This window comes from Microcaecilia unicolor, chromosome 7 (assembly GCF_901765095.1).
Source record: "Microcaecilia unicolor chromosome 7, aMicUni1.1, whole genome shotgun sequence".
NCBI lineage: Eukaryota > Metazoa > Chordata > Amphibia > Gymnophiona > Siphonopidae > Microcaecilia > Microcaecilia unicolor.
The window spans coordinates 238998675-239024669 of NC_044037.1; the positions used below are offsets into that span (position 1 = coordinate 238998675).

A 25995-nucleotide genomic window follows, 5' to 3' on the forward strand; every position below is an offset into this window, starting at 1 on the left:
AGACATGACCCAGCACTGAATTTCAGGGCATAATACCGGTGGCAGTCAGCAAAACGATCCCTGACTAACTATGGCTGGCTAAGCCATTTATCTGGATAACAGGTCATTTTCTGGATAAATGGCTTTTGAATATTGATTTACTAATTTCTTGTTTAAGTCTAAATAATGTAAACCATTCAAAATATAAAGAATGGCCAAGAGCGTGTAGTGATACAAATATGTGAAGAATGCAGAAGTCATCATATATAGAGCGCGCCAACTGCCGATTACCACCAGAAATGCCTCCGCGGTAGAAAATAGAAAATTATTTTCTACCACATTTGTTTGGCGTGCGCCAAACTCAGAATTACCACCAGGTGCACACGCTAGCTGAGCAGTAATGCTGATTTGACACTTGCTGCACATGTATAGGCCCTTGCGCACCTTTGTAAAAGGGCCCCACTGGCATTAAGTCCATTACATGCGGGTAGCATCCGCTAATAGACTACCTCAGAACGCATTAAGGACTAGATTCAGTAAATGGCACCCACATTTGGTCACCAAAAACTGCACAGAGCACTATTCTATAAATGGCACTCAGAGTTGTGCACCCTGTGTAGAATAGTGTTATAGAGCTCATTTCTGTTCCAAACTTTGGGTTCGAGGATTTATACCAACTGAAACCTGGTGTAAATCCTGGCATGTTAGTTACCTGTAGATCCCCAGTATTCAGTGTACTGCTCGCATCTTTAGTGAATGCCCCTGACCAGGGGCGGACTGACCATTCGGGCAACCGAGCAGTGCCCAAAGGCTCTGAGGCTCTAGGGGACCCAGAGGCTCTTCCCAGTTGCCCGCCGCCATACACTACAGCCCCTGTGGGGCCCTAGTGGTCTAGTGGCCGCTGTCGCTATTCTCCCTGGTTGCACCACTGTGTTTACAAAATGACTGCTGACACTCCCGCAGTAGACTAGGAAGAGGCGAGACTACCATGGGAAGTCTCGGCAGCCATTTTGTAAACATGGTGCCCCGCCGGGCAGAGTAGAGGCAGTGGGTGGACAGGAACGAAAGGATTTATTTCCTGCTCCCAAAGAAGCCATAGCCACGAGACCACCAGGGCCCTTCAAGTTAGGGGGAGCAGGGCCGTGCCTAGGGTCTCTGGTGCCCCCCTGCAGACTATCAGTTGGCGCCCCCCCCCCCCCTCCATCTAGCAGAGCAGGAACAGAAGGGAGCAGGCAAGTAAGCCGGACCGCAGGAAAAAATAGCACTATATGTATCCCTCATTGATAAGTCTCTGACTCTAAAGTTTAGCAATTTCATTAAAGCAAAATGTATTTTCATAACACTTCAAAGATTTCCAACTCAAAATAGGAATGCTAATTCAAAATGTGAGCAAAGTCCTCTTAGTTTCCAAAGATTCTTTTTCTAATCTCCTTTGCACCAAAGGATATAATTCAGATCAAACATTTATCTCTGATCAACTATCTCAGATCAAATATTAAGGTTTCCTTGCTTACAGTCACTTAAATCTACCTAGCCTTTATATAGCTTATAGGATTTAAACACTCTTAAACTGAAATTCACCCTTTTCTATTCTTCATAAACTTCAAGTAATCCTGAAATATTCAGATCCTTTTTCTCACTAGACTCAAACTTCAATCTCCACCAACCTCTTTTCATTCATATTTTCTCATTTACCACATAATCAGGCACTCTTTTATAATTTCAGCCAACACACACAGGAACTCACAGCTGCATGTCTCTCTTGGCCAAACCGAAGGTCAGTTACTGTCTCACTCTGTTCCCTTCCAGGCAGATTTCTAACAGAAGCTGATTATCCAATCAGAGAGCTCTATTTGAATGCAGATTAACACACAGCCACTGGGAATTTTTAGTCAAAAACACTAGATAAACCCTTCGTTTTTGGACCAAACTTCACACTTTTGATCAGAGCCATAACCTAACATTAAGGTTGTAAACATTCCATCATGTTTATCCATAAATATGCAAATGAGAACCTCCCAAAAACGGACAAATTTGCATAGGATTTAAACAAATCTGAGCATATGACAACCAAGTACAGACTCCCAGCACCTGAATTCTGCAATTAGATTTAATGTAAATACTTTTAAAACTTATTTTTAGCACTTTTAAAATTTCAGGTTCTCTTTAATTTGAATGCTGTTCAAGCTCTGAAGCTCACTCTGAGTGAGGAGTTATCGCCAAACCAAAGCATATATAGCAATCTGGTTGTACTCTCTCAAATAACTTGAAGAGCCTGCCTACTTCAGTGAATACTGCTGCGTTGCTTTCAGGTTTGGGCAGGGGAGATAGGAGAATTGGAACTCCAGCTAAAAGGTTTTGCAAGTGAGCAGGGCCCCCTGCAGGGCAGCAGCGCTCCTCGAAGGCAGGTGCCCCCCTGCCTAGCTTACCCTGCTTACCGCATTGGCACGACCATGAGGGGGAGGGGACAGCAGCAACATGGTGAGAGGGAGGCAGCACGGTGGGGGTGGGGGCACTGGTAGTGTTGGCAGCAGCATAGTAGGGGAGGGGGGGCAGCAGCTGCTTACTGCTGCTCTATAAATGGGCCCCTAAATTAATTTACACCCTTGAGCCCAAAGACAGCTGTCCCATTTTCTTGAAGTATACCAGAAGCACAGTATTCTGGTCATGATCACGAGCAAAGCAAACAGTTCACGTGGTACGTTCAGCCACAACTTCCAAAGAATGCTTCCAGGTCAAGGTAGCGCCATCCTCAATTTGGGGCTCAAAGAAAGTTTTTCAGTGCTGTGCTCTGGAATTAAAGAAATCAAAGGTTGTAAATCACTCTGAGGAGTAACCCCAAATGCCTCCAAAGTAGACTGACCCTAAATGAGGACATTTGATAGGGGGGGGTTAGAGGGATTTTCAGCTGGCTTAGTTGTCTTCTTCTTCCCCATGCTCAAAAGAAAGCATGATACCAGCCAGCCCCAACTCAGAACATAGAGAGGACGCTCACAACCTCTGGTCTACAATGCCATCTTGCACCCATAAGTTAACATGTCATTCCACAACTTAAAATATTGTATTTTCCTGATTATAAGACTGTAGTTATTTTTCTTATTTTGGGCCAAAAAAATTTTGAGGCCCTCCACATTTTTGTCCTTTCTCACAGTATCTGAGATTAGCAACTGTCATATTCAAGGTCACTCAATAATCAAGTCAATGGTACTCTCCTCATAAGATGTATTTCCTTAAGCCTTATGATTTTCAGGATGTGCTGTAATGTATATGCTGCACCAGTTCAACTAACTTGTTGAAACCATGGTTAATGAATACACAATAAATATGTTACTAAATTGCATTAAGCATTTATCCCTGGATTCTATATACAGTGGGGGAAATAAGTATTTGATCCCTTGCTGATTTTGTAAGTTTGCCCACTGACAAAGACATGAGCAGCCCATAATTGAAGGGTAGGTTATTGGTAACAGTGAGAGATAGCACATCACAAATTAAATCCGGAAAATCACATTGTGGAAAGTATATGAATTTATTTGCATTCTGCAGAGGGAAATAAGTATTTGATCCCCCACCAACCAGTAAGAGATCTGGCCCCTACAGACCAGGTAGATGCTCCAAATCAACTCGTTACCTGCATGACAGACAGCTGTCGGCAATGGTCACCTGTATGAAAGACACCTGTCCACAGACTCAGTGAATCAGTCAGACTCTAACCTCTACAAAATGGCCAAGAGCAAGGAGCTGTCTAAGGATGTCAGGGACAAGATCATACACCTGCACAAGGCTGGAATGGGCTACAAAACCATCAGTAAGACGCTGGGCGAGAAGGAGACAACTGTTGGTGCCATAGTAAGAAAATGGAAGAAGTACAAAATGACTGTCAATCGACAAAGATCTGGGGCTCCACGCAAAATCTCACCTCGTGGGGTATCCTTGATCATGAGGAAGGTTAGAAATCAGCCTACAACTACAAGGGGGGAACTTGTCAATGATCTCAAGGCAGCTGGGACCACTGTCACCACGAAAACCATTGGTAACACATTACGACATAACGGATTGCAATCCTGCAGTGCCCGCAAGGTCCCCCTGCTCCGGAAGGCACATGTGACGGCCCGTCTGAAGTTTGCCAGTGAACACCTGGATGATGCCGAGAGTGATTGGGAGAAGGTGCTGTGGTCAGATGAGACAAAAATTGAGCTCTTTGGCATGAACTCAACTCGCCGTGTTTGGAGGAAGAGAAATGCTGCCTATGACCCAAAGAACACCGTCCCCACTGTCAAGCATGGAGGTGGAAATGTTATGTTTTGGGGGTGTTTCTCTGCTAAGGGCACAGGACTACTTCACCGCATCAATGGGAGAATGGATGGGGCCATGTACCGTACAATTCTGAGTGACAACCTCCTTCCCTCCGCCAGGGCCTTAAAAATGGGTCGTGGCTGGGTCTTCCAGCACGACAATGACCCAAAACATACAGCCAAGGCAACAAAGGAGTGGCTCAGGAAGAAGCACATTAGGGTCATGGAGTGGCCTAGCCAGTCACCAGACCTTAATCCCATTGAAAACTTATGGAGGGAGCTGAAGCTGCGAGTTGCCAAGCGACAGCCCAGAACTCTTAATGATTTTGAGATGATCTGCAAAGAGGAGTGGACCAAAATTCCTCCTGACATGTGTGCAAACCTCATCATCAACTACAGAAGACGTCTGACCGCTGTGCTTGCCAACAAGGGTTTTGCCACCAAGTATTAGGTCTTGTTTGCCAGAGGGATTAAATACTTATTTCCCTCTGCAGAATGCAAATAAATTCATATACTTTCCACAATGTGATTTTCCGGATTTAATTTGTGATGTGCTATCTCTCACTGTTACCAATAACCTACCCTTCAATTATGGGCTGCTCATGTCTTTGTCAGTGGGCAAACTTACAAAATCAGCAAGGGATCAAATACTTATTTCCCCCACTGTAGGTCGCCCAAATTTAGGCACAGATCCCAAATGAGCACGCAGACTAATTATTCAGTTAGATGCTAACAGTCGGTTATTGGAGTTAATTAGCACTTAATTGGCACCAATTTGGATTTCTGTGCACATCTGTCCTAACTGCTACTCTACAACATCTGCACCTAAATTTCACAGAATGTAACTCAAAAAAGGTCATGGCGGGAAGAGTATGGGCAGGTCAGGGACATTCCCAGAAAATCAAGCACAATGTTATAGAACTCTTGGATTTGAATGCCCAACTGCCATTAGTTGGGTATGAGGGGTTACACCAGGTTTCAACAGTCGTAAGCCCATGTGCCCAAAATTGGGTGCGGGAATCCACTCTAAGTACTATTCTATAAAGGACACTTAGCGCTAAGCAACCTTTATAGAATTAGCACTTAGCATGGATCTCAATAGTGCCTAACTTTGGGCTCCATTTACTGATTCTGGCCCTTAACACGCAACTTAGCATGTGTGCCAACTTTTAGTGTGTTGGTTTAGCAGTTAGCGCACACTAATTCACACAGTGGGTGCTTTTTGCATTAGGGCAGAATATGGGCGTGGATAGCACATTGGAATTAGCACAGAAAACATACTGGGGCCGATAGAAACTGAGGGATCCTTTTACCAAGCCATAGTAAAAAGTGGCCTGTGTTAGTATATGTGTGTATTTTTTGGTGCGCGCTGGGCCACTTTTTACCACGGCTGGAAAAAAGGCCATTTTTAATAGGCATGTGCAAAAAATAAAACTAGTGTGCTCCTATTTACAGCCATTGACCTAGCAGTAAGGGATCATGTGCTACCTGCACATAACTATGCAGCAGGGGCGTAGCTATGTGGGGCTATGGGGGCATGGGCCCCCGTAGATTTGGCCCTGGCCCCCCTGCCACCAACCCCTTCAACCCCCCTCATGAGTGTAAATTTTAGGAGCATAAATTTAGGAGCGTAACCTTTATAGAATAAGGTCCTTAGCAGATAACTGACTATATCGCACGATACAGATGGCTAACCACTAATATTCAGTGTATCGCTGGCCAAGTTTGGTGCCCAAATTGGACCGTTGAAATTGCAGGCCTATCTTTGGACAGTTTCAACATAACCAGCCAGTGCTGAATATTGACTTGGCCAGTTAAGTTGAAACTGGCCAAAAATAAACCGGATATTCAATGCTGGTCACCGGAAACTGCCTGGCATTGAATATCTGGGTTCTGAGCCTGGCTAACTCCCATGGTCTAACCCCCCTCCTGCCAACCCTTCCCCGCCACCAGCGCCATCAGGTACCTTTGCTGGTGGGGGTCCCCAATCCCCTCCAGCCAAAGTCCTCTTCTCCGGCACGGCCGCGTTGCTGCTCTGCAAGGACAGGCTTCTGTTTCTGTGAGTCTGACGGCGGGGGAGGGTTGGCGGCGGCGGGAAGAGGAGGTCGAAAGGGTTGGCGGCAGGGGGGATCAAAGGTGGTGATGGTGGTGGAGGGGTTAAAAATAGCGGGGGTCGGCGGCGCCAGGGGGGGCTAAAATGTGCCCCCTCACCTCGGCTACGCCCCTGCTATGCAGCATGCGCCAATGTGGCCGATTGCTGCTGGGAACACCCCCACAGTAGAAAATGGAAAAATATTTTCTACCGCGGGATTCAACATGTGCCAAACTCAGAATTGCTGCTGGGCGCACGTGCTACCTTGGCGGTAATGCCAATTTGGCATGCGCTATGTTAGCCCTCCCACGGCTTTGTAAAAGGGCCCCTTAGTACAGTTTAGTAAAAGAGTCCCATAAATTAGGATTCAGTATGTCACCTTTGAGATTTGTCATCAATGAGTAATGTCTTTTTATTTTCTAGTGTTAGATCATATTCTCCTTTCAGTGCTTTACAATTATTTGTAAGCGGAATAGAAATCCCTGGTAATGTAATGTAATAATCACTGAAAGGTTGATCTTCTGCCCCCAACAGTTTTCAATTAAGACTATTGATACATTTTGATGTGAGAAAATAAACACCATAATCAGCTTTCTCTAAGAAAAATAGCACCAGTTAAGGCAGAGTCTGCTCCATATCTCACATTAATTTGGTAATTTTAGCAGATTCAAAATACTGTCCTGTTTTATTTTTATCAGCTCACTGACCTGTATGTTTTGGGGGGGTTTTTTGTTTGTTTGTTTTTTCTTCACTGTTCCATATTATATGCTGTTATATGTTTTTATAAATATTATGTTGCTTTAAAATCAATAAATAAAGTTAAAAAAAATTCTAATTACTAAAACTGTGGGAATCCATTACTATGCACCATATTATGGGGCCCTTTTACAAAGGCACATGAGTGCCTACACATATCTAGCGTGTGCCAAATCAGCATTACCGCCCAGCTACCACGTGCCCTGAGTGGTAATTCTGAATTTGGCATGTGCTGAAGACAAGCAGTAGAAAATATTTTCTGTTTTCTACCATGTGGCACTTACCCAGCGGTAAATGGATGTGGGCATACACTGCACGACTACTACCTGGGTAGCACTTGAGACCTTACCGCTAAGTCAGTGGGTGGAGGTAAGGTCTCAGGCCGAAATAGATGCACACTGGTTTTTATTTTGCCACACGTCCATTTTCTGGCTCCTTAAGAAAAGGCCCTTTTCCAGTACGCGGCAAAAACTGGCCCGGCACTGCCGCAGGCCACTTTTTTCAGCGGCTTAGTAAAAGGGCCCCTATGTCATTTGTCAAGTCTTGGGCGATTGTAAGCGGTCAAAAATATTGTATTGTTTTCATGTAATAAAGATACAGGCTGTTGTTTGAACATATAGATTGTTTTATTGATCACCGTTACCATATGGTGTTTAATGTTGTTCCTTGCCTTCTATACCCTTCTAGATGAAATGGTGAGTTAAATTATAATGGGGCTCATTTTCAAAACAGAAAAATGGCCAAAAAGCAGCACAAAGAGGTAGATGGACTTTTTTTTTTTTTTTTTTTGCAAAAACGTCCAAATCGCTATTTTTGAAACCCACTTTTAAGACATTTTTCTATACAGTTCATATGCAGTGCATCCAAATCACAAGGGGACATGTCAGAGGAATGTTGGGGATGGGATTTAGGTGTTCCTAAAACTTGGGTGTTTTTCTGCCATAATGGAACAAAGCAAAAATGTTCAGGGCTAAAAGTTAGACGTTTTGGTCTAGACCTGTTTCAGTCATGACTAAGTTACAAAAAGGTGTCCTAAATGACCTCTGGATGGATTAAGGAATGACCTCCCCTTACTCCCCCAGTGGACACTGACCCCCTCCCACCCACCAAAGATGTGAAAGAAACAGTACATAACCAGCCTCTATGACAGTTTCAGATATTATGGCCAGGCCTATTAGAGCAGTAAGCAAGTCCCTGGAGTAGCCCTGTAGAGAAGGGAACCCAGGCCCATATCCCACTCTGTTACACTTGTGATGGAAAGTAAGAGCCCTTCAAAACCCACCAAAAACCTACTGTACCCAAATATAGGTGACACCTGCAGCTTATAAGGTGCACAGTTGTGTTCAGTAGGTTTTTGGTGGGTTTTGGAAGGCTCACCATAAAATATAAGGGGGTAATGGTGAGATGTGTACTTGGGATCTTTTATGTGAAGTCCACTGCAGTACTCCCTAGGGTTCCCAACAGCCATTTGATGTCTGTGTAGCTACTCTACTTAAGGACCCTGTTTACTAAGGTGCTCTAGTGTTTTTACTGTGCACTAACACTAGAGACACCCATAGGAATATATGGGTGTCTCTAGCATTAGCACGTGATAATATTTAGCATGTGCTAAAAACACTAGCGCACCTACAGCTCAGTTTAGTAAACAGGCCCTATGAATGCTGGCTCCTCCTACATCCCAATGGCTTGATTTTGTGCTTTTTGCTTGGACTTTTAAAATGGTCCAAAAAGATAGATGCACTGAGCACAACAATATCTAGCAAACGGCTATTTTCGAAATAGAAAGATAGATGTTTTCTGGTTTGAAAATCATTATATTTGCCACTTGATTTTTGGACGTTTTCAGCAAAACGTTCAAAATCAGATTTAGACATCATATCGAAAATGCCCCACCACATGACACATATAATAAATATTTAGTCTTACTATTTATGTTACACTAGTAAAAAGTGCTGCCATCGATTGCTTCTTTTTGAACCTTGTATTTAATCCATTTTATCACCAGTTCCTTTTTTTTTTTTGACTCAGCAGTTCTCAAGTAGGGCATAGCAAGTCAGTCATGTTTTCAGGATATCTATAAAAACATGACTGGCTGGTTGGTTCCCAAGGTCTGGGTTTAGAACCAATCCTCAGCCTATAATATCACAATGAATTAAATACTACAGAAAATTGCAAAATGAGTTACTTCAAGCTTTTTCCTTACATCTAAGATTTTTGTTGACATCTTTAAATATTCTCCAATAAGATAATGTATGTAAAATAAAAAAAATAATGGGGTTATCAAAAGTTTGATGAGAAGTCACAGACTGAATATGCTTTGTTGCTTCAGATATGGATACCTGACAAAAACTCTTGTTTGATATTTTGCAAACCCCAGTGTTGTTCACAATAGTTGGATAAATTCAGGAACACACTGGATATCACCATTTAAGCTTAGGTAATACTGTAGGGATTATTTTAGATGACTTCTTTGCAATTTCCACATGGAAATTCAAGCATTTATGTATGTAAACAACATTGATATGTAAATTGTGATTATAGAAAAGGGATGTCAGTGATATAGTTTGGTCTTGGCTTGGGTGGGTCAAAAATGCATACACGCATTCCCCATTTCAGAAAGGAAAGACATTTGAATGACCCAATATTTCCATGTGGAGATTTACAGCTGTTCCATGGCATATAAGTATTTTTGAAAAGCTTGTTTTGGCCTGCTCTTTAAAGAACAGATTAATAGAGGGGGTCTTTTACTAAAGATTAGCTTGAGTTATCTGCAGCAGGGCCCACAGGAATAAAATGGGCCCTGCTGCTGATAACTCGAGCTAATCTTTCATAAAAGACCTCCAAAGGGAGGTATCCTCTTTAATCCCCCATTGTTTATTTTCTTCTCCAAACTGAAACTTTAAAAAGATTGTGGCCTCTTTAGTTAATTAGGAACATTACTGTATAGGTTTGCAAAATGGCTCACTATACATGTGTAAGTGTTGACATTTCCATGTGTAAGTTGCGAAGTTTCCCTGACTGATTTTTCTCATGTGTATATTTGTAAAATGGATGCTCCTTCTGCACATGCCAACAAACACACCTGCACATCAGCAGATACTACCTGAGCTGAATACTTTACAATCTGGACATAAATTCTGATCTTTATGTTCAATGTAAAATAGGACTCTGTATAGTAACTAATTCGTTATGATATTTAAAGTATTGAGAGCAAGTGTGTGTTATTAGTGTGAAACTATAACATCTTTTTCTTCAGGTCTTAAAGGGGTTTCCAGAATGCTTACAAGCTGACATTTGTCTACATCTCAATCAAACCTTGCTTCAGAATTGCAAAACTTTCCAGGGAGCAAGCAAAGGCTGCCTTCGAGCTTTGGCCATGAGGTTCAAGACAACACATGCCCCACCGGGGGATACTCTGGTCCACTGTGGTGATATCCTTACTGCGCTCTATTTTCTATCAAGAGGTTCCATAGAAATCCTCAAAGATGACATTGTCGTTGCCATTCTGGGTAAGCGTAGTCAAAAAGAAGAGGAAGGATTGGAGAATACCCCATTGACTTCCAGCTTTTTAAATAACCATCATTATTTTCTTACTCAAATGAAGAACTTAAAACTCCAGTCAACATTTTAGTATAATAGCCCATTTAATAGAGCATATCATCATTGGCACATTGATAGATTACTGTGAATGCACTTTACTCAAATATATTGTGGCCAAGATCCTGTGAATATTTTTGTAAACTTCTAATGTTAATCACCACTTAGATTCGATGAGATCAACGTTTAGTGGGAAATATCAGTATAACTTTATATGGATAAGATAAAAAGGTTACTAACTTGCATTAAAGGAATAAAGCAAGATATTTATCTCCTAATGCATGTTAAACAGCAATATCATGTATTATATTACAGTAACACGTGTTACTTTAAGTTACCACAGGATATGTGTAGTCTCAAAAATCAAGGCATGAAAAATACTTCACTATTATGTAAACCTAAATAATGAAGCTTCACAGTACTACTGCTAGAGGTCAGCTAGTATCATTTTGAACCCAGCACCAGAAGGGGCAGAAGCAACTAGGGACTTACCCTTATCCTAGACACCAGGAAACCTCCCTTGGATATAAGCAATGTCTTCAGAGGGTACAATGAAAGGAGGTCTCTTTTGCCTTCAGGGGGTGGAGGGTTGGAGTGCAATGGTGGAGAGTCTCTCTCGCATTTTGTGGAGGATAGAGGGGTTAAGGGTGAGCATATTGGTGGCCTGATGCTTTCAGGAGGAAGAATAATGCAGCTTGCAAGGTAGATCACATGTGTGTTATTCATGTAGCATGAGAATCTCTAATCTTAGGTACTGAGATACCATAGGTTAGCAATTACTGTGGTAAACTAAGCTGCAATAAAATACCAATTTTTACCATAGCTTAGCAACTTCCTCCAAAGTTGTACATTTGGCATCAAAGAGGGGCATAATCGAACGCGAATGCCCATCTCCATGGACGTCTATCTCCGAGGACGGGTACGTGAAGGGGCGGGCCAGCCCATATTTTCAAAAAAAATGGGTGCCCATCTTTTTTTTCGATAATACGGTTTGTGCCGGGCAAATGCATCGGATTTAGGCGGATTTGAGCTGGGCGGTTTCGTTTTTAGCGATAATGGAAACCGAAGGCGCCCAACTCAAAAACGAACAAATCCAAGGGATTTGGTCATGGGAGGGGCCAGGATTCGTAGTGCACTGGTCCCCCTCACATGCCAGGACACCAACCGGGCACCCTAGGGGGCACTTGTAACAAGTAAAAAAAAACATTAAAATACCACCCAAGTCCATAGCTCCCTTCCCTTGGGTGCTGAGCCCCCCAAATCCCCCCCCAAAAAACCCACTGCCCACAACTCTACACCATTACCATAGCACTTATGGCTGAAGGGGGGCACCTAGATGTGGGTACAGTGGGTTTTGGGGGCAGTTTGGAGGGTTCCTATTTACCACCACAAGTGTAACAGGTAGGGGGGAATGGGCCTAGGTCCACCTGCCTGAAGTGCACTGTACCCACTAACAACTGCTCCAGGGACCTGCATACTGCTGTGATGGAGCTGGGTATGACATTTGAGGCTGGCATACAGGCTGGAAAAAAAAAGTTTTTAAAGTTCTTTTTTTGGGTGGGAGGGGGTTAGTGACCACTGGGGGAGTCAGGGGAGGTCATCCCCGATTCCCTCCGGTGGTCATCTGGCCAGTTGGGGCACTTTTGGGGGACTTGTTCATGAGAATAAAGGGTCCAGAAAAAGTGACCCAAATTCTCGCTTCTGGCGCCCTTCTTTTTTCGATTTTCGGCCGAGGGCGCCCATCTCTCCTCGGCCGATAAACACGTCCCAGTCCCGCCTTCACCACGCCTCCGACACGCTCTCATCAACTTTGTCCGTTCCCGCAACAAATTGCAGTTGGAGACGCCCAAAATCGGCTTTCGATTTTACCGATTTGGGCGCCCACAGGAGAAAGACGCCCATCTCCCGATTTGGGTCGAAATGTGGGTGTCTTTCTCTTTCGAAAATAAGCTGGATAGCCACTCAGCAACCAGTGACCTTCCTGGCTGCTGCTTGGATGTGACTAGGCATGAATAGTACTGTAAGGAGGATGAATACGCCAATAGACAACACCAGAATTGAAGGTTAAGAGGGCAGTAAAGCCAGTGGGAGGCAGCCCAATTCCAATAGCATGTTAATGATGGCAGGCCTGAGATGCAGCCCAATCCCACTTTAAAAGTAGTCTACATTTATATTCTTTTTTCAAGTGTTACATTGAAGAATAGGAGCAGAAAGGAAAGTTACTAAAATTGTGATATAGTGCTGTCAAAAGTGTGGCAGTAATTCTATTACAATAGCAACCAAAGCAACCAAACAACAGCTAAAATGTCCAAAATTGTGGATAATAGTCAAAAACTATATTTCCTATACATAAATTCACTATTAACTCTTCCTTCACCATATAGGAAAATAAGGACTGTCAGATATAGTGGATTTATATGTAGGAAATATAGTTTATTACAATAGCAACCTGCATGTTGTAACTGCAGAGAAAAACAATGAAAGAAAACATCTAATAAGTACTTGTTTTACCAGCTATTAGTGAAAGGGTTTTTCAATTAAAAACATTTTGATTGTTCCAATATAAAAGGAACTTGACACCATTATTTTACAAGGCAACTTTATGTTGAGTATTTTGAGAGATGATGTTGAACATATCTCAAAAGTGTTGTGACTATCTAAAAATAGCTCTTCAGATGTAAGGGTAATTGATATGTATTTTGTTGGCTTTTATTTTCTTATAGGTAAAAATGATATCTTTGGGGAAATGGTTCATCTTTACGCAAAGCCTGGGAAATCAAATGCCGATGTTAGAGCTTTAACATATTGTGACCTGCATAAAATCCAAAGAGAAGATCTGTTAGAGGTTTTGGATATGTATCCTGAATTTTCAGATCACTTTCTTACCAATCTAGAACTTACTTTCAATCTGAGACATGAAAGTTCAAAGGTATTTTTGTTTTACATTTGTTTGAAGAATGTATAAGATTTTATCTTATGCTATAGTTACTTTTTTGACCATGATTTTGTAATTATTGTAAGATTCTAAGGGCCCCTTTTACCAAGCTGTGGCAAAAGGCCTGCGCTGGCGTCGGTGCATGTTTTTGACGCGTGCTAAGGCCCCCTTTTACTGTACCGGGTAAAAGGGTAGGTCTTGGTTTTTTAAAAGAAATGGCCACACGGCCATTGCGGGGGGGGGAGCCCTTACTGCCAACCATTGAGATAATGGTATGGGCTTCTGCGCTAACCCAGTGGTAACCAGGCAGTGCACAGCACTGCCCGATTACTGCCAGGTAAACATCAGCGCTATAAAAATAAATATATTTTTGTAGCACCGGATATGATGGTGCACTGGGGTTGGGCAGTACCGCCAGGCTGCTGCTATAGCCCAGTGGTACTTCCTATTTAGTGAGTGGTAAGCCTGAATTGGGGTTACCACCGCTTTGTAAAAGGAGCCCTAAATTAATAATATAAGCAAATGATGGGTCAGTACTCAACCATGACATTCATTGGTTTCTTTAAACACTGGCTGCAATGTTTTAAAAAACATTTATATTCAGCATCACCACACATATACTTAGCAGAGCTGACTACACATGGAGACCACTAACCAAGGAGGTTTAATTGACAGGAGACGGTGTCACATGACAAGGCTGAAGCCATCTCCCTAAGTAGCTGCCATCTTGATACACTCAAAACAATTAAACCTTGTATAGGCAGTCTGTTATTTCTAATAAGTATTTGCTATTGTTTTGGGTGACTCAATATGGCAGCAAGCTCCACCTACTTGGCTTCAGGCCAGATAATGAATTAAGCACGCTCCCGCCATCTCCTGTCAATTAAACCTTGCCACTAACAGCCAGCACCTACATGTACAGCAGTGATATTCAGCTGCTATCCATATAGCTAAGCAGGTCCCTTCCCTAGATAGCTTTCAGGCTAATTGAGTACCTGAGACAAAGGAGGTAAAGTGAATTGGCTGGGGTCAGAAGGAGCATCAGTGGCAGAAGTGGCTTCCCTGGTTCTCTGCCCATTGTTCTAACCACTAGGCCATTTCTTCTCAGGAATAATAATAATGCAAAAATATTTTCTAGTGCTAGGAATGGCCCATGATGGGAGTCTGAACTACTGCTGGGCTCCCCCGGGAGCCCAACAGTAGATCCGAATTGCCACACAGCAAGCCCTCGGTAGACTTGCCGTGCTTTGGTAACAGGACCCCTAATTGAAGAGGAAAAATAATTCAACAAGGGGGTAATTTGATAACTGTGTATATAGCAGTCCTTTTACAAAAGGTGTGGTACAAAGTGGCCTTCAGCACTGTGGGCGCATGTTTTAGACATGCACTGGGCAATTCTTTTACCACATCTGGAAAAAAGTTATTTTATGGGCCGAGAAATGGGTGTGCATCAAAATGAAAAGTAGCGGTCACCTATTTACAGCCATTGACCTAGCGGTAAGGGCTCACGCTTTACCCATGCGGTAACCGTGCAGCATGCACCAACTGCCGATTACTGCTGGGATCGCCCTTGTGGTAGAAAATAGTAAATTATTTTCTACCGCAGGATTCGGCGCACGCCAAACTCTGAATTACCGCCAGGTGCACATGCTAGCCCAGCAGTAGTGCTGATTTGGCACAGGCTATCCACGCGTTAGCCCTCCCACACCTTTTTTGTTCTGACTGTTGAGTTTTCAAAGCCATATATACTTTTGCTTTGAAAACTATGGGTCCAATATTCAAAACTACTTATCTAGGTAGCAGCACCAGCTATCTATATAAGTAATGCTGACCAGGGTTATGTCCAGATTTTCAGTGGATAATGCCAGCTGCTGCTGCTGCTAAAAGAGAATATTTAGAGCCAATATCTAGATATCAGCTGATGCTCAATATTTGGTTATATGTGGAATGCCATGGCCAGGCTTTAAAAGGATCACTGACCCTGCAGTTTAAATATCGACCTATATGAGCTTACATTTAGACCTGCTTTTAGGATACAAAACCCCGGATTCTATATAGTCCGCCTAGAGATCTGCTCCAAAATCAGTGCAGATTCTATAACAATGTGTGTAACTTAAGAAGCTTAGAGGGGCATAATCGAAAGGGACACCCAAGTTTTTCTGAGCGTGAAGGGGCGGTGAAACCCATATTATCGAAACAAGATGGATGTCAATCGTTCGTTTCAACAATACGGTCAGGGACGCCCAAATCTGGAAATTTAGGTCGACCTTAGAGATGGTCGTCCTTAGACTTGGTCATTTCTGATTTTCAGCGATAATGGAAACTGAGGACGCCCATCTCAGAAATGACCAAATCCAAGCCCATTCATAGTGCACTGGTCCCCCTCACATGCCAGTACACCAACCGGGCACCCTAGGGGGCACTGCAGTGGACTTCACAAATTGCTCCCAGATACATAGCTCCCTTACCTTGTGTGCTGAGCCTCCCAAAACCCACTCCCCACAACCGTACACCACTACCATAGCCCTTATGTGTGAAGGGGGGCACCTAGATGAGGGTACAGTGGGTTTCTGGTGGGTTTTGGAGGGCTCACATTTACCACCACAAGTGTAACAGGTAGGGGGGGATGGGCCTGGGTCCGCCTGCCTGAAGTGCACTGCACCCACTAAAAACTGCGCCAGAGACCTGCATACTGCTGCGATGGACCTGAGTATGACATTTGAGGCTGGCATAGAGTCTGGCAAAAAATATTTTCAAAGAATTTTTTAGGGTGGGAGGGGGTTAGTGACCACTGGGGGAGTAAGGGGAGGTCAGTTCGGGCACCTTTTCGTGGCTTGGTTGTAACAAAAAAAGGACCAAGTAAAGCCATCCAAGTACTCATCAGGGACGCCCTTCTTTTTTCCATTATGGGTCGAGGACGCCCATGTGTTAGGCATGCCCAAGTCCTGCCTTCACTACACCTCCGACATGCCCCTGGGAACTTTGGTCGTCCCCGCGACGTAAAGCAGTTGGGGACTTTCAAAATCGGCTATCAATTTTGCCGATTTGGGTGACCCTGGGAGAAGGACGTCCATCTTCCAATTTTTGTCAAAAGATGGGCGTCCTTCTCTTTCGAAAATAAGCCTGTTAATAAGCTAATAATGAGTGATTTCAATTACCCCAATATTGACTGGGTAAATGTAGCATCAGGGCATGCTAGGGAGGTAAAATTCCTTGACGAAATCAAGGACTCTTTTATGGAGCAGGTGCTACAGAAGCCAACAAGAGAATGAAAAATTGTAGACCTAGCCCTTTGTGGAGCGCATGATCTGGTGTGGGAGGTAATGGTGCTGGAGCCGCTTGATAACAGTGATCATAATATGATCCAATTTGATATTGGCTTTGGAGTAAGTACACAAAGGAAATCCAAAACTTTAGCTTTTAACTTTCAAAAAGGAGACTATGATAAAATGAGAAGAATGGTGAAAATAAAACTTAGAGGAGCAGCTGCGAAGGTCAAAAATTTACATCAAGCGCGGACGCTGTTCAAAAATACCATCCTGGAAGCCCAGGCCAAATATATAATGCATATTAAAAAAGGAAGCAGGAAGACCAAACGACAGCTGACATGGTTAAAAAGTGAGGTGAAGGAAGCTATTAGAGCTAAAAGAAAATCCTTCAGAAAATGGAAGAAGGAACCATCTGAAAATAATAAGAAACAGCTTAAGGAATGTCAAATTAAATGCAAAGCGCTGATAAGGAAAGCAAAGAAGGACAGGCAATAACACAAAGTAAAAAAAAATTTAGGTATATTAAAATCAAGAAGCCAAGAAAAGGATCAGTTGGACTGCTAGATGGTGTTGTTCTTTCCAAAACAAGTTTCAAGTTTCTTTATTTTTTATATACTGCTTATAGGGCATATGCCATGACAGCTGTTTACAATAGACTTAAACGAGAGAGCCCATAGTAGGAAATGAACTATAATATCTATAAGAAAAACACAAAAGCATAGGCAAGAGAGTAGCAAAGCAAAAAGGAAGGGACTGCGTAGCCAGACACCCAATTTTGGGTGGGCCTGGGCCTAAGATGGGTGGGCAGAAGAACTCCACCCTGTCCCACAAGTGATTTTGTCTCTCCTTCTCTCGCCTACATGCCATCATGGAAGACAAAATCATAGCAGAGAGATTAAATTAATTCTTTGCTTCGGTCTTCACCGAGGAAGTTTTGGGAGAGATACTGGTGCCAGAAATGGTATTCAAAGCTGATGAGTCAGAGAAACTGAATGAAATCTCTATAAACCTGTAGGATGTAATGGGGCAATTTGACAAATTGAAAAGTAGCAAATCTCCTGGACTGGGTGGTATTCATCCCAGAGTACTGATAGAATTGAAAAATGAACTTGCGGAACTATTGTTAGTAATATGTAATTTATCTTTAAAATCGAGCATGGTACCGGAAGATTGGAGGGTGGCCAATGTAACGCCAATTTTTTTATAAGGTTCCAGAAGAGATCCAGGAAATTATAGACCAGTGAGCCTTACGTCGGTGCCGGGCAAAAATGTAGGGACTATTATATAGAACAAAATTACAGAGTTTATTCAAAAGCAAGGATTAATGAGACAAAGCCAACATGGATTTAGTGAAGGGAAATCCTGCCTCACCAATCTATTATATTTCTTTGAAGGGGTGAACAAACACGTGGATAAAGGTGAGCCAGTCAATATTATGATCTGGATTTTCAAAAGGCATTTGACAAAGTACCTCATGAAAGACTCCAGAGGAAATTGGAACATCATGGGATAGGAGGAGGTGTCCTATTGTGGATTAAAAACCGGTTAAAAGTTAGAAAACAGAGAGTAGGGTTAAATGGTCAGTATTCTCAATGGAGAAGAATAGATAGTGGGGTTCCTCAGGGGTCTGTGCTGGGACCATTTCTTTTTAACATATTTATAAACTAGTAAAAGAAGGCCCGTTTCTCAAAAAAATGAAATGAGCGTTAGCAAGGCTATCTTGTAATGGTGATTATGTTTTTAAGGCTCTCGTCAAAGCGATTTCTCCTCTCTCCCCTGCCCTCCCCTCTATGTCCAGCGATTCTTCCCTCCCTTCCCATCTCCTCCGTGTCCCCCGATTCTGACCTCTCCTCCATGTGCAGTGATTCTCCTCTGCTCTGCCCTCCCATCCGTGTCCCGCGATTCTCTCCTCTCCTCCCATCCCATCCCGGCCCGGTGGTGGACAGAGGGGGCGGGTGGAGGGGGCAGAGGAGGTGGGGCCCCGTGGACGCCCTTGCCCTGGGCCCAGCCCAGTCTCTCAGCGGCCCTGTCCGTGTCCTGTGATTCTGCCCTCCCCAGTGATTCTCCTCTGCCCTGCCCTCCCATCCAGCGTTCCCTACAGGCAGGTTGGGCTCGCGTCCCCTCCCCTCCAGCGTTCCATTGCCTTCACTTGCTTGCCTTGTGTTGGTAACATCCTGACGTCAGCTCGCCTCCAGCGTTCCCTTCCCTCTCACTGTTCCGCCTTCCTCTGACGTCATTTTGTATTTACGCGAGGGCGGGACAGTGAGAGTGAATGGAACACTGGAGGCTTGCTGACATCAGGATGTTACAAACCCAGCCAGCCAGCCGTAGAACGTTGATGGTACAAATTATTATATTAGATGATCTAGAGATGGGAGTAACTAGTGGGGTAATTAAATTTGCTGACGACACAAAGTTATTCAAAGTTGTTAAATCGCAAGAGGATTGTGAAAAATTACAAGAGGACCTTATGAGACTGGGAGACTGGGCATCTAAATGGCAGATGAGGTTTAATGTGAGCAATTGCAATGTGGTGCATATGAGAAAGAGGAACCCGAATTATAGCTATGTAATGCAAGGTTCCACATTAGGACTCACCAACCAGGAAAGGGATGTAGGCATCATCGTTGATGATACGTTGAAACCCTCTATTCAGTGTGCGGTGGCGGCTAAGAAAGCAAATAGAATGTTAGGTATTATTAGGAAAGGAATGGAAAACAAAAATGAGGACATTATAATGCCCTCGTATCGATCCATGGTGTGACCACACCTTGAATACTGTGTGCATTTCTGGTCTCCACATCTCAAAAAAGATATAGTGGAATTAGAAAAGGTACAGAGAAGAGTGACAAAAATTATAAAAGGATTGGACGACTTTCCTATGAGGATAGACTGAAGTGGCTAGGGATCTTCAGCGTGGAGAAATGACGGCTGAGGGGAGATATAATAGAGGTCTATAAAATAATAAGTGGAGTGGAACTGGTAGACGTGAATCGCTTGTTCACTCTTTCCAAAAATACTAGGACTAGGAGGCATGCAATGAAACTACAAACTAGTAAATTTAAAACATATCAGAGAAAATATTTCTTCACTCAATGTGTAATTAGTCTCTGAAATTTGTTGCCAGAGAATATAGTAAAAGCAATTAGCTTAGCGGGGTTTAAAAAAGGTTTGGATGGCTTCCTAAAGGAAAAGTCCATAGACAATTATTAAAATGGGCTTGGGGAAAATCCACTGCTTATTTCTAGGATAAGAAGCATAAAATGTATTGTACATTTTTGGGATCTTGCCAGATACTTGTGACCTGGATTGGCCACAGTTGGAAACAGGATGCTGGGCTTGATGGACCTTCAGTCTGTCCCAGTATGGCAATACTTATGTACTTATGAAATGAGCACTGATAACAGCACTTAACAAGCAATAATGAGCATTAATTGACACTGATTAGAATTTAAGTGCACAACTCGCTAAGCGTATTCTGTAACGATGTGCGCTGAACTTCTAATGTGCACAGACAAAAAGGGACATGGCTATGGGCAGGGAAATGGGCTTTTCATGGGTTTTCCAAAATTTAGGTGCCTAGTTATAGAATATGGCCTAGTACGCCTAAATCTACATGCAGGGATTTACTCCAAGTTTTCGTTCGTATAAATGGATGCGCGTAGATTTAGGCGTTGAAATATGAACTATGCCTATTCTATAATTGGCTCCTAAACCTAGGCACCGATTATAGAATACGCTTAGTCGGTACTGATTTTAGCACCAATTTTTTAAGTGCCATATATAGAATCTCCTCCAATTTGTCTGGCTTAATTTACAAAAAGATGATTTAATTGTGAGAAATACATGTGTATTATTATTTTTTATTATTTATTGCATTTGTATCCCACATTTTCCCACCTATTTGCGGGTTCAGTGTGGCTTTGTGAATGGTGAAAATACAGATTGTTACAACTTGGTTATGGATTACATTGTGAGGAGTTATGCGAAAACAAAGTCAAGATATCATTAAGGGAAAAGAACAAGAAGAACAATGGAACAATGGAAAGAAATAATGGGAAACTGATAGGGCAGCTAGACAATGGTAGGAGAACATTCGGTATAACATTTTTCTGTGATTAGAGGTATAAATGTGGTGAAATTACGGGGGATGGGAAATTCAGAAGGGAGTGTATTGTTGCATTACTAACAGTGTGTGTGGACTTCATGTGTTTTCATCCTTTCAGTAGATCTTATCAAAGAGATGAGTTTTCAATGATTTGCGGAAGTTGGTTAGTTCGTAGATCGTTTTCAGGTTGCGTGGTAGTGTATTCCAGAATTGCATGCTCATTTAAGAAAAGGTTGATGCTTGCAGCATTTTGTATTTTATGCCTTTGCAATTAGGGAAGTGAAGGTTGAGGAAAGTTCGGGATGATCTTTTAGCGTTTCTGGGTGGTAGGTCTTTTAAGTCAGACATGTAAGCTGGGGCTTCACCGTGAATAATTTTGTGGACTAATGTGCATACTTTAAAAGTAATGCGTTCCTTGAGTGGGAGCCAGTGCAACTTCTCTCGTAAGGGTTTGGCACTTTCGTATTTTGGTTTTCCGAAGATGAGTCTGGCTGCTGTATTCTGGGCTGTTTGAAGTTTCTTCAGTACTTGCTCTTTACAACCTGCGTATAGTGAGTTGCAGTAATCCAGATGACTGAGTACGAGGGATTGCACTAGGCTGCAAAAGACGGATCTTGGGAAGAATGGTCTTATTCTTTTCAGTTTCCACATGCAGTAGAACATTTTTTTGGTTGTGTTGTTTGCATGAGTTTCGAGTGTTAAGTGGCGGTCAATAGTGACTCCAAGGATTTTTAGAGTTTCTGAGATTGGAAGGTTTAGTTTTGGTGTGTTTATAGTGAAAACCCCACTCTAACACCACCCTGTGAGCTCCTTTCCTTACTGCATTTAAAAGTCTGGTCATGTAAGCTGTATGTACATACTTCTACCTGCATACAGGGTGGGCAGTTTGCAAAAAGCTCATTTCCACGCATACAGCACTTTTGTAGCTGCAGAAATGGTTTTGAAATGTACTCTCTAATTCAAATCTGGAATCTAGCAATAGTAGGAAAAAAGGAGAAGATCCTGGACACGGCCTAGCATTGACATTTTTTCAGTGACAGCTGAAAAGCGCTCACCATTGCTGGTTAAATGTCTACCCCAAAAGAATTAAAGGAAAGTCATCAGCATCCCCATTTTGCTCCAGTGTATCTTGGACTGTATTTTTTGTGGACTCGCTGCTCTTTGATATCGTGTATCTGGATTTTCAAAAGGCGTTTGACAAGGTACCTCATGAAAGGCTACAGAGGAAATTGGAGGGTCATGGGATAGGAGGAAATGTCCTATTGTGGATTAAAAACTGGTTGAAGGATAGGAAACAGAGAGTGGGGTTAAATGGGCAGTGTTCACAATGGAGACGGATAGTTAGTGGGGTTCCTCAGGGGTCTGTGCTAGGACCGCTGCTTTTTAATATATTTATAAATGATTTAGAGATGGGAGTAACTAGCGAGGTAATTAAATATGCTGATGACACAAAGTTATTCAAAGTCGTTAACTCGCGACAGGATTGTGAAAAATTACAGAAGGACCTTACGAGACTGGGAGACTGGGCTGCTAAATGGCAGATGACGTTTAATGTGAGCAAGTGCAAGGTGATGCATGTGGGAAAAAAGAACCCAAATTATAGCTACGTTATGCAAGGTTCCATGTTAGGAGTTACGGACCAAGAAAGGGATCTGGGTGTCGTTGTCGATAATACACTGAAACCTTCTGCTCAGTGTGCTGCTGTGGCTAGGAAAGCGAATAGAATGTTGGGTATTATTAGAAAAGGTATGGAAAACAGGTGTGAGGATGTTATAATGCCGTTGTATCACTCCATGGTGCGACCGCACCTTGAGTATTGTGTTCAATTCTGGTCGCCGCATCTCAAGAAAGATATGGTAGAATTGGAATAGGTGCAGCGAAGGGCGACTAAAATGATAGCAGGGATGGGATGACTTCTCTATGAAGAAAGACTAAGGAGGCTAGGGCTTTTCAGTTTGGAGAAGAGACGGCTGAGGGGAGACATGATAGAGGTATATAAAATAATGAGTGGAGTGGAACAGGTGGATGTGACGCGTCTGTTCACGCTTTCCAAAAATACTAGGACTAGGGGGCATGCGATGAAACTACGGTGTAGTATATTTAAAACAAATCAGAGAAAACATTTCTTCACCCAACGCATAATTAAACTCTGGAATTCATTGCCAGAGAACGTGGTGAAGGCGGTTAGCTTAGCAGAGTTTAAAAAGGGGTTAGACAGTTTCTTAAAGAACAAGTCCATAAACCACTACTAAATGGTCTTGGGAAAAATCCACAATTCCAGGAATAACATGTATAGAATGTTTGTACGTTTGGGAAGCTCACCAGGTGCCCTTGGTCTGGATTGTCCGCTGTCGTGGACAGGATGCTGTGCTCGATGGACCCTTGGTCTTTTCCTAGTGTGGCATTACTTATGACTTGAGCTTTCTGCACTGGGTTACCTCTCTATTCATATCCAGTGTAGGAGAGGGCCACAAATAATCAATGGGGTTTACAAAAAGGTTTCTAGAGTAAGTTATGGTAAGAGAAGAGCTGCAGTGCAAATGCACTTTTAGATATGAAGAAATGAACTGCAATACAGAACCAGAGATAAAGTAGAGAAGTGAGTTAGAAAGGAAATACAAAATCAAATAGGATAGCAGCGGAGAGGGAAAGCAAAAGGGAATGGGAGTTGTGATTGCATTACAGATTCTTCAAACAATACTGCACTGAGTGACCTTAGAAGATTTGATATCGATCTACTTCAGAAAAAGTCTGCACTTTACACATGTTGATCATAAAATTCCTTAATTTACACATGTACTTGCAGAAAGTACATGCTAACCTTTACACCAGCCCTCACTAGAGTAATTGCTAGTGCCTCCATGTTTGCATGTTCTTTTGCACCTACACTTGTATTTTACAAAATCAGGTAGAACGCGTACTTGGCATAACATAGGGGCATAACATAGGGGTGTGAAAACATGCATTATCTAGTGAAAATTACCCTCCAAATGCTCAGGATATAAGCCTCAGTAACACAGACTAATAATGACATTACACTAGGCATGTCCAGCAAGAGATACATTAAGGGGTCCTTTTACTAAGCTACGGTAAAAGGGGGCCTGCAATAGTGTCAACGCATGTTTTTGACACAACTGAGGCCCGTTTTACCTCAGCGGGTAAAAGATTGTGTCTTTTTTAATTAAAGAAATAGCTGTGTGGTAAGTGAACCACTTACCACACAGCATTTTCAGGAGGGAGCCCTTACTGCCACCCATTGAGGTGGCGGTAAGGGTTCCTGCTTTAACCCAGTGGTAACTGAGCAGCGCAGGCACTGCCCGGTTACTGCCGGGTAAATACCGGTGCTACAAAAATAGAAAATCTTTTTGTAGCACTGGAAATGCCACGTGCTGGGGGTGGGAACTACTGCTGGGCTGCTGCGGTAGCCCGGCGGTAGTTCCTGTTTGGCGTGTGGTAAGCCTGCAGTGGGCTTACTTCCGCTTAGTAAAAGGGCCCCTAAAATTATTACAGAAAAGGAAAACCAAAATAGAATGGAATTACAAAACCCAAGTAGTGACAGAAGGGTCCTTTTACTAAGGTGCGCTGAAAAATGACCTGCGGTAGTGTAGACGTGTGTTTTGGATGCACGCAGAATCATTTTTCAGCGCACCTGTAAAAATGACTTTGTTTTTATTTTGACCGAAAATGGACGTGCGACAAAATGAAATTTGGCGTGTGTCCATTTTGGGTCTAAGACCTTACCGCCACCCATTGACTTAGCGGTAAGGTATCATGCGTAAACCGGGCAGTAAAGGTCTACGTGCATAGAATGCCTTTTACTGCCTGGTATCGCCACGTGCCAGAAAATAAAAAGTATTTTCTGGCACACATAGGGGACGCATGTCAAAAATGAAATTACCACCCGGGCTACGCAGTAGCCGGGAAGTAATCCCAAATTGGCACACGTTAGGCGCCTAGGCGCCTACGCAGCTTAGTAAAAGGGCCCCAGTGTGTCCAATGGTGTTAAAAGTAGCAAAAAGGTCCAGGAGGGTAAGGAAGGAATAAATGTTCCTGGCCTTAGATATGAAGAAGTCATTGGAGAGTTTAACATAGACTGTGTCCGTATAAAGCAGACGCTAGATTAAACTGGATATCCTCCAGGGACAGAGAAAATACCTAGCATACCTGAATGCAACATGCCTCGAGCCACTAGTGAAACGGTGTGAACTAAATTCAAATAAATAAAAATAAAAAAATAAGAGTGGATCCAGAATGGTTTAAGATGCAAGAAAGTCAATGTAGTGGAACTGAATACTGTGTTCAACAATTTGGATATGAAACAAAAGGTGAGAGGTGGGATGACAGCTAGCAGGACAGGTGGGGTCCAATGAGATTTTGTTTGTTTGTTTGTTAGGGGTGGTGTAGTCATAGCACACAGACTGAAAATGTGACAGCTAGAGAGGGTAATTGTAAAGGATCTAGAACTGTGGATCCAGGTGGGAATGGGTTCAGAGGAACAAATAGTGAGTTTAGAGGAGGAGGCGAGAAAGCCAGTTTCCTTCTTTTTGATCTCAGAAAAGAAAAAAGGGATAGTGGAGTGTCCCAAAGCTAGGTTAAGAGTACCCTAACTCTTCATAAAAACCCCACCTTTTAAAAAAGTTTCTCATGGGTAAATATGTACCCTATCACTTATTGATTCTTAATGCAATTACCACTCTGTATTTCTCATACCGGAATTGGCGATCGCCATCACGGTATTATGTAAGCCACATTGAGCCTGCAAATAGGTGGGAAAATGTGGGATACAAATGCAACAAATAAATAAATAAATATAAATACATTGAATAAATACATTGAATAGAAGTATCTTATGTTCTTTTTATTCTTTATTATGGTACATATCTGTTGCAGATTTTTCATTGAAAAGAATACCTGTGATCGTTGTTAAAACATACTCTCAAGACTTTCCCTCAAGACTTTCTCTC

At 42.7% G+C, this 25995-nt stretch overlaps 1 protein-coding gene across 1 annotated transcript in view; it reads left to right on the top strand.

Annotated features, from left to right (window-relative positions):
• Positions 1–25995, top strand: part of KCNH7 (potassium voltage-gated channel subfamily H member 7) — a 490323-nt gene that overhangs the window by 373385 nt on the left and 90943 nt on the right. Inside the window, 2 exon segments of the mRNA XM_030210041.1 lie at positions 10379–10631; positions 13443–13648. Coding sequence (XP_030065901.1) covers positions 10379–10631; positions 13443–13648 — 459 coding nt within the window.